General features: G+C 37.0%; 1 protein-coding gene across 3 annotated transcripts; it reads right to left on the bottom strand.

Moving 5' to 3' along the window:
- Positions 1 to 277: 277 nt before the first annotated feature.
- On the bottom strand, positions 278 to 14,492 carry LOC149736011 (la-related protein 6-like). Of its 3 annotated transcripts, none has more exons than XM_089877735.1 (8): positions 13,761 to 14,492; positions 8,587 to 9,140; positions 8,066 to 8,182; positions 6,332 to 6,522; positions 2,859 to 3,002; positions 2,098 to 2,295; positions 1,471 to 1,651; positions 278 to 1,070 (listed from the first exon to the last, which is right to left on the bottom strand). In XM_089877735.1, the coding sequence occupies exons 2-8, from the start codon at positions 9,104 to 9,106 to the stop codon at positions 556 to 558; spliced, it is 1,866 nt and encodes a 621-aa protein (XP_089733861.1). In that variant the 5' UTR covers positions 9,107 to 9,140; positions 13,761 to 14,492; the 3' UTR covers positions 278 to 555. The 3 variants fall into 3 exon arrangements, with proteins under 3 accessions (XP_089733861.1, XP_089733860.1, XP_089733859.1); XM_089877734.1 differs by lacking the exon at positions 13,761 to 14,492 and adding an exon at positions 9,761 to 11,611; XM_089877733.1 differs by lacking the exon at positions 13,761 to 14,492 and adding an exon at positions 9,265 to 9,283.
- Positions 14,493 to 15,640: the final 1,148 nt, after the last annotated feature.

The raw sequence follows: 15,640 nt of genomic DNA, 5'->3' as shown, positions 1-15,640 counted from the left end.
TTATGAATCAATTACGTGTGACTGTACTAAAAATCGACGATGCCCTGGCTATTTAATTGAACGATGTAAGGTATCTACTCTCACGTGGCGGGGTAAGTATAGTTCTTATAACACTGGTGTTCTGTTTCAAAAGTAATATCTGATTATTTCCAAGACACACACGCCTATAAAAGAAGCACCGAGCCTCGAACCCGTAACTATCTGCTACTGAGCCCGGCGTGTTAACAACCTAGCTACTGTGGATGAGACAAAAATGTAAGTACAACAACGACACGTATTTGCTTTTGCTGCTTATATTTCTGGCCGCTGTCGTCGGCCTATGGCTCGTGACATGAGCATCCACACAATTCAAAAGTAAAAGGATAAGTTTAAAGAAACACGAAATGCATTATAACAAGTAACTGTATGATTGGCAGCAGCGACTCTTCAGAATCTTTTCTCATAGTGTTTCGAGCACAAAATGGAAACTTATGATTAAACAATTTTTTTAAACAAAAAAAGCAATAATAGGATAGTGGAAATGGTATATAAGGCACACAGTTGAAAAGTAGCTGGTCACGCTAAAGATTTTCTAAATCCACGAGTGAAACCTTTGGTACAATTGTCTCTGGGGCCGACTGGGTATCGGATGATTCCGACTGGAATTCGGCTGAACGAAGGCGAGCCCCTTCTTTGCCTTCTTACATCACTGGAGGCGTCACTACTATCAGACTCCGGGCAATCTGTGGTCAAAGATCTGGTGCTACGTTTCGTATTGCGATTATAGCTTGATTTAATGCTATCAATATGGCGAATCCTCTCGTCTCCGCTGGAATGACTGTATCCGCTATCTGAAACCGAATACTTTGGACGATTCGCCAACATTTGCTGGCCGGCCGGTGGGCAATCTGAATCAGAGCCTGAGCCCGATATACTAGCGTCGTAATCTCGACTTTGAAGTGATTGTATAGCAGATCCCACAGTGTCGGGTTTGTAGCATTTGCTTGAGAACATGGGTAGGTTCTGCATGCCCTCGCAAACTTTTGGGAGGGGGTTGGTCTCAGTATCAAGCTGTCCAGGTTCGTTGTCGCCTAAAATGGAAAAGATTAAACACATATATAATTGGGTGGGGGAAGATGGGACACCTTTAGCACAAAATATATAAATACCCTGGTCGTGTTTTAAACAATTAACAACGGGCTGTGAAAGTAGCAAGGACAAGGTTTTATAATTCCTTGAATGTTCTTTGTTTACAATCAAAATGTACGAGAAAATCGAATGAAAAGGTGTCCCATCTTCCCCCATTCTACTATATTTCAATATAGATAAGTGTGTAATCTTTAGCCGTCGGGTACGAAGCTCGATGCTAATACCATTGTGATATAGCTCGTCAGTCACACATTGCAGAAACATAAAAAATCGTTATAAAAATCCACTCAAGGATAAACTTATTTATTACATCTTTTTTAATATGGTCGTATTCACACTCACCTTCTCCCTTATATTTTCTATACAAAGTTCGACGAAGCCTTGCCCCTGGCTTCAGTAGTGCTACACGTAAGCTGTTAAAATCTCGATTCTTCATATTTATCTCTCTACAAGCACCTTGCGCTTCTTCTTGCGTTTCGAATTCAATAAGACCACAATATTCTTTGCCGAGGTCAGGCACCCACTGTATATGTAGATGATAATGTAAGTTTAATTGACAAGTCTTGTCACTCAATGTCAAGCCAGTGCACCTTATCTTTCTACTATACATGTAGGTAAAGGTCTAATATATAGGTAAAGGTCGAATTATGTCACCTGGGATAAAGGCCATAAATGGTCCATCTTATAAAGAATAATTTTCGGAAATTAAACATACCATATATAACGATATAAAGTAATCTACACTTAACTTGTTTTTTTTATAAAACATTTTTTTGTGTTCGACAACCATTTATATATGCTGGCCTGACCAATAAGCAAGCTCTGGCCTAACCCCAGGCCCCATGGCATGCCTCAACGTGGTAAATCAATACCAGCACCCAAGACTTATCAGTCCCAACTTCCATTATTTTAAAATAGCTGACACCCTAAAGACATTAATAGTTGAGCCAGTCTATAATAGATACATACCGCGGTGTAGTCCCTTAAATACGGTGGCAACGTCTTTCCCGGTTTCAAGACCCGAACCTGGGCAAGATCGCCATATATAGAAAACAATGAGGTTACAGACTCTACAGTAGGTATTGGCAGTGGTAAGTTAATAGCGATCACTGTTCTTATAAGGCGGGGCGGTTCCAAGCTACTTGGTAAGGGTTGCTTACGACGGATCTGAAAATAAAACGAATTTTTCTGTTTATTGCTCGGTGATAAAATATAGGCGTTTTCGTTTCTGTGTACCTTCTGATAATTGTTGATTTATAACATGGGTGTCTTCTTATACACCAGAAACACATGGTGTATTTATACACCTCATGCTCACTGTCAAGTTATAACATGGGTGTCTTCTTATACACCAGACACACATGGTGTATTTATACACCTCATGCTTACTGTTAAGTTATAACATGGGTGTCTTCTTATACACCAGACACACATGGTGTATTTATACACCTCATGCTTACTGTTGAGTTATAACATGAGTGTCTTCTTATACACCAGACACACATGGTGTATTTATACACCTCATGCTTACTGTTAAGTTATAACATGGGTGTCTTCTTATACACCAGACACACATGGTGTATTTATACACCTCATGCTTACTGTTGAGTTATAACATGAGTGTCTTCTTATACACCAGACACACATGGTGTATTTACACACCTCATGCTCACTGTTAAGTTATAACATGAGTGTCTTCTTATACACCTAGATAACTCCTTATACATTACCATCATGCTGTCTTCGCTCAACTCCAGCTTTTCTGACAAGCGAGCACAATACACCACCGTGCGGATATCTCGTGTTAAAGATTTCATCCGTTTGAGGGCGGCAATTCTTTTGATGCTTACGTATCCTTCTTCGTTTTGTGAAATCTAAATCATATATTAAATAAACAAAATGTAAAATAAATCAGTCATTTTTAGATTTGTAATTTGTAGAAAAGACAATGCTTTTTTAAACATTTAAATAATATAGGTTGGGGTAAGATGGCCCATGTTTTCATTATCTTTTCATCATTCTATTTGATAAAAAAACAATATTTACAGAAATATATAACCGTATCATCACGACCTAAAAAGAACTATATAGGATATTATGTGCTAACTGTATCTATTTATCCCCACAGTACTTTAATTACATATATCAGCGTTACCAGTTTCGGACAATTTATAATTTGAACCCGTTTCTAAAAGATAGAAAATCAAAACGTATAGAGCTACAATATATTTCATAAACATGGCTTCGCACAATTGGCTCTGTACGTGTATTTAGTCCAGTTCATATAAGGTTTATCAATCATTGAACCGTGGGTAATTCCCCGACCGTTCGTCGAACTGAATTACATAAATTTTTATTTCTTCAAATAAGGTCACGAAAATTTTATGAATTCAAATTATCGGAATCTTTGTAAATTGTTTTCCGTAATCTAAAATCTATTTATAACTTTAATTACAATAACGAGAAAGATTCATATTCTTCAAGTATTGGGAATGGACAGGTAAAGGCAGCTATTATCGTAGAGTGGGGTAAGATGGGACACCTTTTCATTCTATTTTCTCGTTCCATTTGGTAGTAAACAAAAAATAAACAAAGAATTATAAAACCGTATTCTCAAGGCTCCCATAGACCGTTAATTGCCACCTGTTTAAAACAGATTCGGATATTTGGATGTTACGTGCTAAAGGTGTCCCATCTTCCCCACCATACTACACCACGTTGTGGGCAAAGAAATTAATCGTTTATAAAATCTGACACTTTAAAAACGCTAAAAATAAATTTACGTCGATAACTTTAAATACAAAAGTTATTTGAAGGAATAATTGTCATTTATTTATTCTTGCGAGACAACAAAAGTTATAACACTTGTGGTCTGTTAAATACACCTCGTGTCCGGTTACGAGTTCCCTATAGTATGTAATTTTGTGTGTTCTATTTTTTACAGTATAACTAAAAAATAATTCAAGGGTTAAGAACCATTGTTATTGATGTTGCGAAAGACCTTTCAATAGACCTTGTCAGCTTAATTTTAACGACTCCTCGGATTATTAAACATCAAGTGATGCCCTTATAATCCGGCGTGTCTTAGTTCGAGTATTTTTATTTCAAAATAAATAATTCATTGGAAATTTATGATCTTGATAAGCCTAATGAAGTTGCCTACAACACACAATAGGCCAGCATAAATAATTTAAAGATTTTTTTCGTCGATATTATTCAACACCAAACAAGCGAATCGAACGCCCCCACTTGTAACGTGTCATGTTAAAAAAATTCAATTGAAAATCCGTCTTAAATCGATTCCCTGCTAGTCAAGTAGCCTACGACTGGATACTGTTCTGTTAAAAATGGCTCGAGTTTGAAATAAATAAAATAGAATCGCGTTTTAAACCTTTGGACGTGCACCACTATATGATTATTTAAAAATTTATAGATAATTTTATGAAAAGACTGTTTAGTTAAAAATTGGTGTAATTTTAATTAAATTTTAGTAGTAAACATAAAAGGATAGATCCCCCCGAGGTATGAACCATGTACAACAATATTTAGAAAGCTATGGAGTATAGACCACTTTGTATAGAAACAAATTGCAAAACAAAAAATCTGCTTTGATCTCCAAAAATTGTTTATATCATATTTAAAGCTTCTTTTTGGACACCGTATTTAAAAAAAATCAACATGTGACAGAATCATATTTGTGATTATTTAAAAATAAAATACTTTTACCTAATTTTGTTTATTATTGTTATAAGCTATACGTAAAACACTGTATATTTTTAGCCAACGCGCACGTTTACCGTAAACAGGTATAATAATATTTTCATTTCTTCGCGCAAATAGCATATATGTGTTATGGCGTATTATATGACGTTAGTAATAACTCCCACGTCTACACACAACTGGTGACCTTTAATCAAAACATAAAGCTTCTTTTAAATTAACTAGAACAAATGACGTCATTTCAAAAATCCGTAAATTAGAAACAATAAAGTCTAGTACTGTGGGGTAAGACGGGACACCTTTTGTACATAATATTCGAATATCCTGATCGTGTTTTAAACAATTAACAACGGTCTATGGGAGTCGTGAGCATACGGTTTTATAATTATTTGAATGTTCTTTGTTAACTACTAAATTAGAAGAGAAAGTAGAATAAAAAGGTGTCCCATCTTTCCACACCCCACTACTATATATTACTGTGGTATGAATACCGATAAACCCATATTTTCTTGTCGTGTTTTTAACATTTAACAATGGTTTATTAAAGTCGTAGGCATGCGGATTTACTAGGATGGGGAAGACGGGACACCTTTTGCACATTGTATCTAAATATCCTGATCGTGTTTTAAACAATTAACAACGGTCTATGGGAGTCTACCAAAAGAAAACAGGTTCAAAACATCGGCCATTTGACCCCAACCTATGGAATATCACGTTTTTCATGTACAGACAACACAAATAGTGACAATAAGTTTGTTTGCTTTCCTATCTAAGTAATAGATCGGTCATGCAATGATTTACGACCACATCGGTGTAAATGTTCGACGACACGACAGTTTGCAGTCGTTTTCGGTGAAATGTACACCCACTAAGCGTCGATGTTTGTTCAGTTTTGTGTAGAACGAACCTTTTATATTATAGAGTAGAGTGGGGAAGATGGGACACCTTTTTATTCTATTTTCTCGTCCCGTTTGGGCGTAAACAAAGACAATTCAAAGGTTTATAAAACCGTATCCTTACAACTCCCATAGACTGGTGCTACTATTTCAAAACACTGTCAGGATATTTGGATATTACGTGCCAAAGGTGTCCCATCTTCCCCCACCCTAATGTATATGCGAAAAAAATCCAGATTTGTTCCTCAGTCGTTATCTTCAATAGGACGATAAAAGAGCATAAAACCATGGATTATCAGACCGCAACCTATACTATATTTAAATATAGCACAAAATCCTAGTATTTTTGAAATTATTCTTTGTTTACTACAAAACGGGTCGATGAATGAGGACAAAATCATAGAATGGCACGAGGTATATGAAACAAAACACCCGTGTTATAACGTTTGTCGTTTACACGAGAAGACAAATAAGTTACATTCATTATTAGTTACATATTATTTATATTATGCGTCCAATCTTTTATAAACCCCATACTAAGCAAACAAGCTTCGCAATAACATGGAAAATCCGCCAAAGGGACTCACCTGTTTCAATAAATAACCATTTCTGGACAAGCAATCGTCGGAGAAATAATATTCCAATATATCAGTCACACTACGTTGTTGTATCGGGTCAGGAATTCTGCATCCAACGCCTTCCATGCGTTCAACTGTCGCCTCAATAACTGGCATTGCTGAATGGCTAGATTTTTTCAACGGGATTTGGAACCCATTACCTGCAATACAGATTTAAACGGTTATATTAAAATTCAAGGTATAAGGGGGTCGGAAGAGGGAACACTTTTAGCACATAATATATAAATATCCTGATGATGTCTTAAACAATTAACAAAGGTATATGGGAGTCGTGAAGATACAGTTGTATAATTCTTTGAATGTTCTTTGTTTAATACCAAATGGGGCGAGAAAACAGAATAAAAAGGTGTCCCATCTTTCCCCATCCTACTATACTGTTTTTTAGGGGGCTATAAGATGGATAAAGTTAGTGCATAATATCCCATATTTTCTAATCGTGTTTTTAACAATTAACAACGATCTTTAAGTCGTGAGGATACGGTTATATTATTCTTTAGATATATTTCGTTTATTACCAAACCCCGCTACTATATTAGTTATAACATGGACACCTATATACACTACCGTGCCCGTATTTGAATTTGTTGCACAACTCGTGCCCGCTGTTGCATGTATTGCGAAATTATATTGACTGATAATTTGTACAACCCATTAGCGACCGCTGAGTTGGAAACAATCAACATTTGAAGTACTCGACAGCCAAATGCAATCGATATATTTTACATATAGTAGGGTAGGGGGAGATGGGACTCATTTCATTCTATTTTCTCATCCCATTTGGTAGTGAACAAAGAACATTCAAAGAATTATTAAACCATATCCTCAGGGCTCCCAATGACCGTTGATAATTGATTAAAACACGATCAGGATGTAATAGTACGTGCCAAAGGTGTCCCGTCTTCTCCAACCCTACTATATACTTGTATTACTCTTGCCCCAAAAAAAAACGTATGAAATTGAAGTCGTTTAAAAATAAGAGCACATTCTTTGGGCCGCCATTTTAAAATACAATAACGTATTCCTTGATCAAATACGCATAATATATTAAACATATCCGTTTAAAATAATCACAACTCAATTGCTTTTAAATATAAAGCATCTGTTATTTGTTAACATATTATTTTTAAATTAGCATTGTTTTCCCATTGGGCAAAAATTACACGGTACTTTGGCCTTACCGCAAATAACCTTCCAAAAAATAATAAAAAGCAACACACTGTGTATCGTGGGTTTAAATGGCTGTTATAATTCACATAATTGTGTTTATGATAAAGATAAGAAACTCGGTACGCCGCTCCGGAAGCTTGGTAAATGTTTAGGTAGCGTTGTAGCGAGACACTTTGAACCCAGGTTGCAATAAAACGGGACAGCTTTAGCACATAATATCTATACCCGGGAAATGGCGTATCACACCGTAGGACACATTATAGATTTTATGTGTTTTTTAATATTCTTCAAGGTTAAATCTTTTTGATCGAATGAATCAATGTAATTTATTTATCCCCGCGTAGTAGGAAAACGACAGTCGTTACAACATGGTTGTTTTGGTTCATACATCTAAAGTTACCACGTATGTTACTTTGTGAAAAAATATTTAAAAATTGGAATATATCTGTTTACTAGCGTTATGTGTCACAATAAATCCTCTGAGAAAACAGGATAAAATTATATAAAACAACTCACCTGCTAATGAACTCTCGTTGCTTTCAAACGACTGACTTCGTCTCCGCGTACCGACGTTGCTCCCTCTTAACGACCTTTCACAGTTGGTAGCATTGCTCACCCGGGAAAAACCAACGGCTGCAAAAAAGGTGTTTTAGAGAATGTGTAATAAGGCGTTAAAATCCGTTAAAAAGGCATGCACTACCGTAGAACCGTTAAAAATAATAAGGCGTTAAAAATAAGGAGTTAATAAAAAAAGATTTTGCCTATTCTATACGGTAAAGGTTATACGGTAGTGCATGCCCTGGGACCCGGGATTTGGCCTAAGTTTGCCCATTATAAACCCAAAACTGTATTTTTTTTATGTGTGAGGTGCTACGGCAATTAAAGCACACCAGGGGACTTGGATATTTAGGCATGAGTTGACATTACCCCAACAATGTATATGCACATTCTAACCCATATAGAGTCCTACGCCCTACAATGACGAGTCGGCTCATTACTACAAATTACCTACGATTCTAAAAATATTTTTAACTTACAATTTCCTTGCCCACTGCGTCGTTTCGGAATCAGAATATTTCTCGGTTCGATCGGTGGAAGAAGTTGGTTCACCTCTGACATAGTGACCGTTCGTCCAACGCTGTGGGGGTCCAACACGTCCCCTGGTTTGACTTGTATATGCTGCGGCTGGAGGGGGTTCAGGTGACCCATAGTCGACATAGGGGGTTGGAATGTGACGTACTGCACCCCTGGGTAAGGGTGGGGCGCCATGGGCATTTGGGGCGCTGGATAATGATGCTGGAGAAACCAGTTTGATCCGTCATTTGCTTTCACAAACACAGGGGTCAGACCTCTGCCCATTGCTGGGTTCATTTGCATGTAACCTGATGCTAAAGCTTTGTCGTTCATGTCTTGCATCATTGTAGCACCGATGCTTCCCTCTCCGGTATGCTGGGCGATATGGACAAGCCCTCCTGCATGGCTAGGATGTGCAACAAAATGGTGAGGAGCTACCACGGCAGGGTCCCAGACTATTTGCTGGGGGCAAGCGCTCTGCATGTTGCTATATCTGGTTATATTTGCTACTTATGACCTGGGTAAAAACACATAAAAATTAAATCACAAAAAATATTTACAGAATTTTGTAGCTGTAGACCAGAGACTTCAAAATAGCGTTGCTACTTGTTCAAAACATGATTAGGAATATGGAATCTTACCCAACAGTATAACTATAAACAGTGCAGCGTCTACGATTCCCACATTGCCTGTAGATCTACTGCGAATTCGAAATAGCTCTTATGTTTATACAAACCTATTTTTTAATATACGACAGATCACCGACATAATTTTCGAAATGTGACATTTTCCTCAAAATGATGTCTACGAAAGAGTACAAACCGTTAATACGTTGTGCCTAAAATTTTCGTTTACCGTCAAGCGGGCGCGATCTTTCATTTCCCCAGAAAATTTTCTTATGTTCACAAAACTTTAAACTTTTACTTCGAAATTTCTGTTTACCAATATACCTTTACGCGTTTCCCCGAAACTCAAAACAAGCATCATATTTTGAAAAACAGTTTTTTTTTCGCACCTTAAAATTAATTATTCTAACACATACTACCCATTTTTTACGCATTTTCCTCAATCTATAAAATTGGCCTCAGAATTTCCCGAAATTCGACTTCAATGCCGCGCAAAACACAACAGACTAACCTTTAAGTGTCCTCATGCAACCCTGTAACCTTCTGCCCGTGAAGATCATAATTATGAAAGTTTCTGCTCAAGCTTAACTTGTTCGACGGGGAAGGGTACGCGAACAGGAATTTGATGAATAATTAATGATTTTGTCGCTCAATAAATCGCTTCCACTGCCCAGGGAGCAGGCCCATAAAACTGTAATGGCCCGCCGACGTTTTTCTGTCCTGTCGTCAGCCATCTTTTTTGCAGCGACGCCACTCTATCGTTATAAATTATGCACCGACAGGTTTAATATAACTCAAACTCCGCCTGTTTCTGTCGCTGCACTCCAAGGTTGATACAAGCATCGACACGTACGTTCTACACAAAACTATACGCCCTATTATAACAATGTAAAGTAAAATGGATACCATTAGAACATAACATCTCATATCTAATTCGTATGGCACCCTTGCATTATATCCTATTCTGCTTTCGTAACAATCGTGTTGCAATAATCGACACCCAAGAGCTCGAACATTTTTACACCTATGCGAAAACTGTTCCCATAAAGTATAGTACTGCGGGGTAGGATGGACACCGTTAGCACATGTTTTCCATATGTTTTTAACAATTAACAACAACGATCTTTTAGAATTGTGGGACTACGGTTAGGCTATACAATTCTGAAAATGTTTTTTGTTTACAACCAAATAATAAAATAAAATGAAAAGATGGACCATCTTACACTGACCTATAATATAAACGTAATCGTAATTCTTTGTCACCAAGGTATCGTCTACCATGTGGCGATGTTTTTAAAATAATATTATGTCAAACAACAAATACAACAACGCAATAGTTATGTATACTGGCGCGCTATGTTAACTAACCTGCCTACGTACTGAGTTAACAACAATAATAACCACTAATATGGGTGACCCAGAAGGTTCAAAGTTCAAAACCCGCTGTGGGTAAACAGAAACCAAATCTAACGTTCAATAAAACCCAAATATTCATTTTCGCACAAAATGGCCTAAAACAAAACAGGAATATACTAATATGGTAACTATTTCTTATCATGAACGCATTTTTAAAGATAACTGAAGTCAGTATTTGCTGGCAGATTGTTCATATTTTATAACAAACGCTCACGCGATCAAAAAATCCCTTATATTTTCTCTTTACACAATATACACTGTATATAACATATATAGTGATCTAATATTTAAAAAGGGGAAAATAAATATCATTAAACGACAATGAACGGCCAACGGTTTATGGCGTCAGCAGGTAATCCGACGTTTTATGGCGACGGATCAATCGGCAGGTGTGTTTTCCGCGCTCTTTCTCACATATTCTCATAACGTGTTTTAACGACTGTCGCCGCTTCTCTCCGTTGTTTTAATAATTTTTATCTTCGCCATCGTGTTGGAAAATAAAACAAAAATTATGTTTTTTATGTCTATTTATTTGTTTTCAGTGTAAACTTATACTCATTATCAATTACTTGTGCGTATGTGTCCTATCCATTTGCGCGTTTAAAGATTGCATATTTATTGCTTTATCTCATATTTTCGTTCAGATATGGAACTCTTGTTCTTCGTTATACTAATTGAAGAGACAAATACGAATTAATGCAAAACATAAATTCACTTATCCATTCGATCACGGAACAAAATCAATTTTAAACAGAGTAAAATGACTGAAATTTACCTGCAAAACAATGTTAAAGCTCACTATAGGTGAAAACGTAATAAACTGCCTGTTACAAGTGACTGTCAAAGTTATGTTATAGTATATTGGTGTTAAATGGTCATGTTTTCAATCTCTTTCATCGTCCCAATCGGTAGTAAACAATGAATGTTTGCAGAACTATATACCCGTATCCTGTGCTGACTGTATCCATCTTACCCCACAGTTCTATACGTCCAAAAAAATAGTACCTATTTTCGGATGCGTAGACTTACTGTTACGGCTGGGAAACTCAACTATTTTTCTTTATGTCTATAATATAAAAGGTTCGTTCTACACAAAACTGATCAAACATCGACGCTTAGCGGGTGTAAATTTCACCGAAAACGACTGGAAACTGTCGTGTCGTCGACCATTTACACCGATGTGGTCGTAAATCATTGCATGACCGATCTATTACTTCGATAGGAAAGCAAACAAACATATTGTCACTATTTGTGTTGTCTGTACATGATAAACGTATATAGTAGGAAGGGGTAAAATGTTCCATGTTTTCAAATATCGTCTCTTTTATAGAAAACAAAGAATATTTACAGAATTACAAAACCGTATCCTCACGACCCTCATAGACCGTTGTTAATTGTTTAAAACACGGTCGGGATATTTGTATATTTTGCACCAAAGGTGTCCCAAATTACCCTACAGTACTATAATTACATAACCATGTGCTCCTAAACACGCCTAAGAAATATGAGATGTTATGTGCAAACGGTATCCATCTTACCTCACAGTAATAAACTGTATGACTAATACTAAACAAACAACAAGCCATGACGGTTCATTTTAATATATGTGGATCAAATTATTATAGAATATACGTAGGCGAGTATCCTGTAACAGAATCTTTTATAGCGCCCGCTGCTATAACAGGCGTGCGTGTTTATAAAGCAATATTTGTGTTTGTCCTGCAGTTAATATTTATGAAAATATCAATACCTATATAGTAAGGTGGGGGAAGATGGGACACATTCAATTTTATCGTCCCATTTGGAAGTAAACAAAGAACATTCAAAGAATTATAAACCGTATCTTCCAACTCCTGTAGAGTTTTGTTAACTGTTTAAAACACAGGTTATTTAGATATTATGTGCTAAATGTGTCCCATCTTTCCCCACTCTTCTATAAACGTATAGTAACCGCAAAAATTCCCAGCTTAAAATATATAGCTACAATAAGATTGTAGCCTCTGATTCAAAGTACATATATAGAAGGGTGGGGGAATACGGGACACCTTTAGCACATAATTTCTAAATATATTGAACGTGTTTTAAACAATTAATGCCGTTCTTTGGTAGTCGTGATAATACGTTTTTATAATTCTTTGAATATTCTTTGTTTTCCACCAAATTGGACGAGGAAATGGAACGAAAAGATGTCCCATCGTCCCCCACCCTACAATAAGTCAAAGCACTTTTGAAACCAAACAATTGGTGTAAGTTAGAACGCTAGTATATATTGTAATAAAATAAGTTCTGACAAATTTACAATCGACAAACACCGTGGAAGATCAAACGACACAATCTCGTAAAAGTAGAAAGCCAAGAAATTTACGACTTTCTGTATATTTGTTAGTGCGGAACTCGAATCTGAACTTGATTCTAAATATTTCAATGGGTAATTGACCTTTTTTTCTCAGGTAAATTCCAAAACGCCGCCATAATCAACTAAAATTAAGTATGCTCTCAATAGTTAACATTGCATAGCCTGAATGACTGATGCTCTGTCGCAGGGTCGCCAATATTAAGTTGTTTGAACTAGATACACCGGTACTTGAAAAAAGTTAATCATTTTCGAAACTAAACCCTTATCTTATATAGCATAGATACAAACCTTAACCGAAACCTAGCTCTCCACCAATATATATATATATAGGTTGGGGTAAGATGGCCCATATTTTTATTCATTTCTATTCCCTTTTGGTAATAAACAGAATATTTATTGAATAATAAAACCGTAGCTTCACTACTCTAAAAAAACGCTGTTAATTTTTAAAACACAGTTCAATATACAGCTGAAATAATGATAATTCAGCTTTTTTAACCTTTTTCCACTCGCGTGTCACTTTTATAAAGAGAACTCGCAACGTTTATTTAAAAGTTACGGTTTTAGTCAAAAAACCTACTCTTTTATTTCATTTACTGGTAATTTTTTTGATTATTGAACCTAGATAGTTACTTGAGTACCACCTGAAAAACACCTGTATGTACCAAAAGGGGTACGCCTTTCAATAGGTTGAGAACTACTGGTATTATGGAACAAAATAACGCAACAGTATACGTACCTATGTATAAAATAGAAGCGTATACGCGCTATATACAGCACATTACTGTAGACAAAACACAAATTGACAATATGTATTTAGACATCTACAACCTTGCACGCGTACGAAAGAGTTTAACTAAGTAATTCAGCTACACAAACAAACCTATATTCAGTCATCGGCAATACTCGTTCCTCCTGTACACAGAAAAACTCACATGACGTTGCTCTAAGACGGTTTCGTCACCATTCATATTTGTTTTCCCACACACCATTTACTGATTTATCTGTTACAAAAAACTAGGGAACTAGTAAAGTACAACGTGCCGCACTACCCGGATTTTAACTGCATCTACGCACAGTATTCTTGGTTACCGTCTTTCACAAAGCGTACGACGTGAAATACACGGAAGTAGCCTCAAGAATATGACTACTAAGGCGACTAAGGCGGCATAATCTTTTTTAAGCGATACAGTCACTGACAATGCTAACTTACCGCCTAACCAAACTGAAGCATTAGATCCTTGGTTGGAAAACCGTCGCTATACATTCATATAAACACATTATACACAATACGGCGTACTATTACCGCGTATATAGCATCCACAGTAACGTATAGGTCTGTTGCTGACGAAGCATGCAGCGTTCTGTTGCCTTCCAATCAAGCCAAGAGGTTCTGCGTCGCCTGATAAAGAGTCAAGCACTCTTATGCTACCGGCTTTGCAATTTGGTATGAGACTGCAGTGCTCGCCTGCTCGCGTCGTTAACTGAATGGAACCCTGAACGAGAGGCGGAAGGTTCATAATGTTTCGATTGCTTTTTGCGTGGAACCTTAGACGAAGTTCCTTCTAACACGCTAATACTGCACGACCTGCCTACCATTACTACAATTGGAAGGCGTTTTACTCGGACGGCGATAATACGTCGTCTTATCGAACGACTTGCTTTCTAATTCGATCGACGTGCTGCTGCAGTCGGTTAGCCAGACCACACAATGTTTTATCTGCAATTTAAATAAAACAAGTCAGATTTTAAACCGCGATAAAGCTACATAAGCTGATTGAGCCTTGGGAGCATGGCAAGGGTTATGGGAATGTAACATATGAAGGCAGTTTATCAACCACACCGCTACCGTCACGGTGGGAACTTGTATTAAATATCTACACAATAGGCGACACTTCAAAAGCCAAATAAACTGTCTCCTCTTTTCGTCTTCATTAATCAGCACGCCCTTAAATGACGTGGCGCACATTGTAAAACCTCTATCCTTGATCGTAATTTCATTACCCGTAGCCGTTTATTAAAAGGCTAGACGACCGTATTAAAGTTTTAATACAACTTTGCGGCAACCCGTATTCCTTTAATGCAACAAACTTTGGCAACGCGACGCTGCCATCAAGGCTTGTAGATGTGGCTTCACTGCAAGCAACCATGTTATTCTCACACGTATACAAGCCCCATGCCACTATGCTTGCTGTGAACATGACACTAATTCCATGCCTACGTCGGTCGTCACTGTCGCGGTCCGACACTACGTAACGCGTGGAGTGAAATTAATTCCCAAGCGAGTTTGTAACAAGAGTAAGATGTAACGAAGTGCAGGCGGTCGTGTTGTATCCTCGTTAGCACTAATTGCTAAACATACGATTAATCCCAGAAGTCTCATCTGACACAACATAATATAAAACCGTCTCAGTATAGAAGAAGTTTTAAATACAAAATACAGAGCTTTAATTCCGTGAAATGTTAAATGAATGTAACCTACTTTATCCTCGCGTGGCCGGAAAACGACAGTCGTTATAACACGGGTGTTCATACACCTAGTGCCAGTTTACGAGTTACCATGCATGTTACTTTGTGGGTGATTGTTATCTGTATGCTTTCTTGATAAACCCATTGCTT

This window comes from Ciona robusta, chromosome 5 (assembly GCF_009617815.1).
Source record: "Ciona robusta chromosome 5, ASM961781v2".
In the NCBI taxonomy this organism is placed as follows: domain Eukaryota; kingdom Metazoa; phylum Chordata; class Ascidiacea; order Phlebobranchia; family Cionidae; genus Ciona; species Ciona robusta.
This window is presented reverse-complemented; position numbering and strand designations above follow the sequence as displayed.

Bases quoted from the DNA above. Each gene is read 5' to 3' on its own strand.
- LOC149736011 (XM_089877735.1), bottom strand. From the start codon at position 9,106: ATGCAGAGCGCTTGCCCCCAGCAAATAGTCTGGGACCCTGCCGTGGTA. The intron at 6,523-8,065 runs GTGAGTTGTTTT...TCTGTATTGCAG, and splicing joins CAACGAGAGTTCATTAGCAG to GTAATGGGTTCCAAATCCCG. The intron at 1,652-2,097 runs GTATGTATCTAT...CTACATATACAG, and splicing joins ATTTAAGGGACTACACCGCG to TGGGTGCCTGACCTCGGCAA.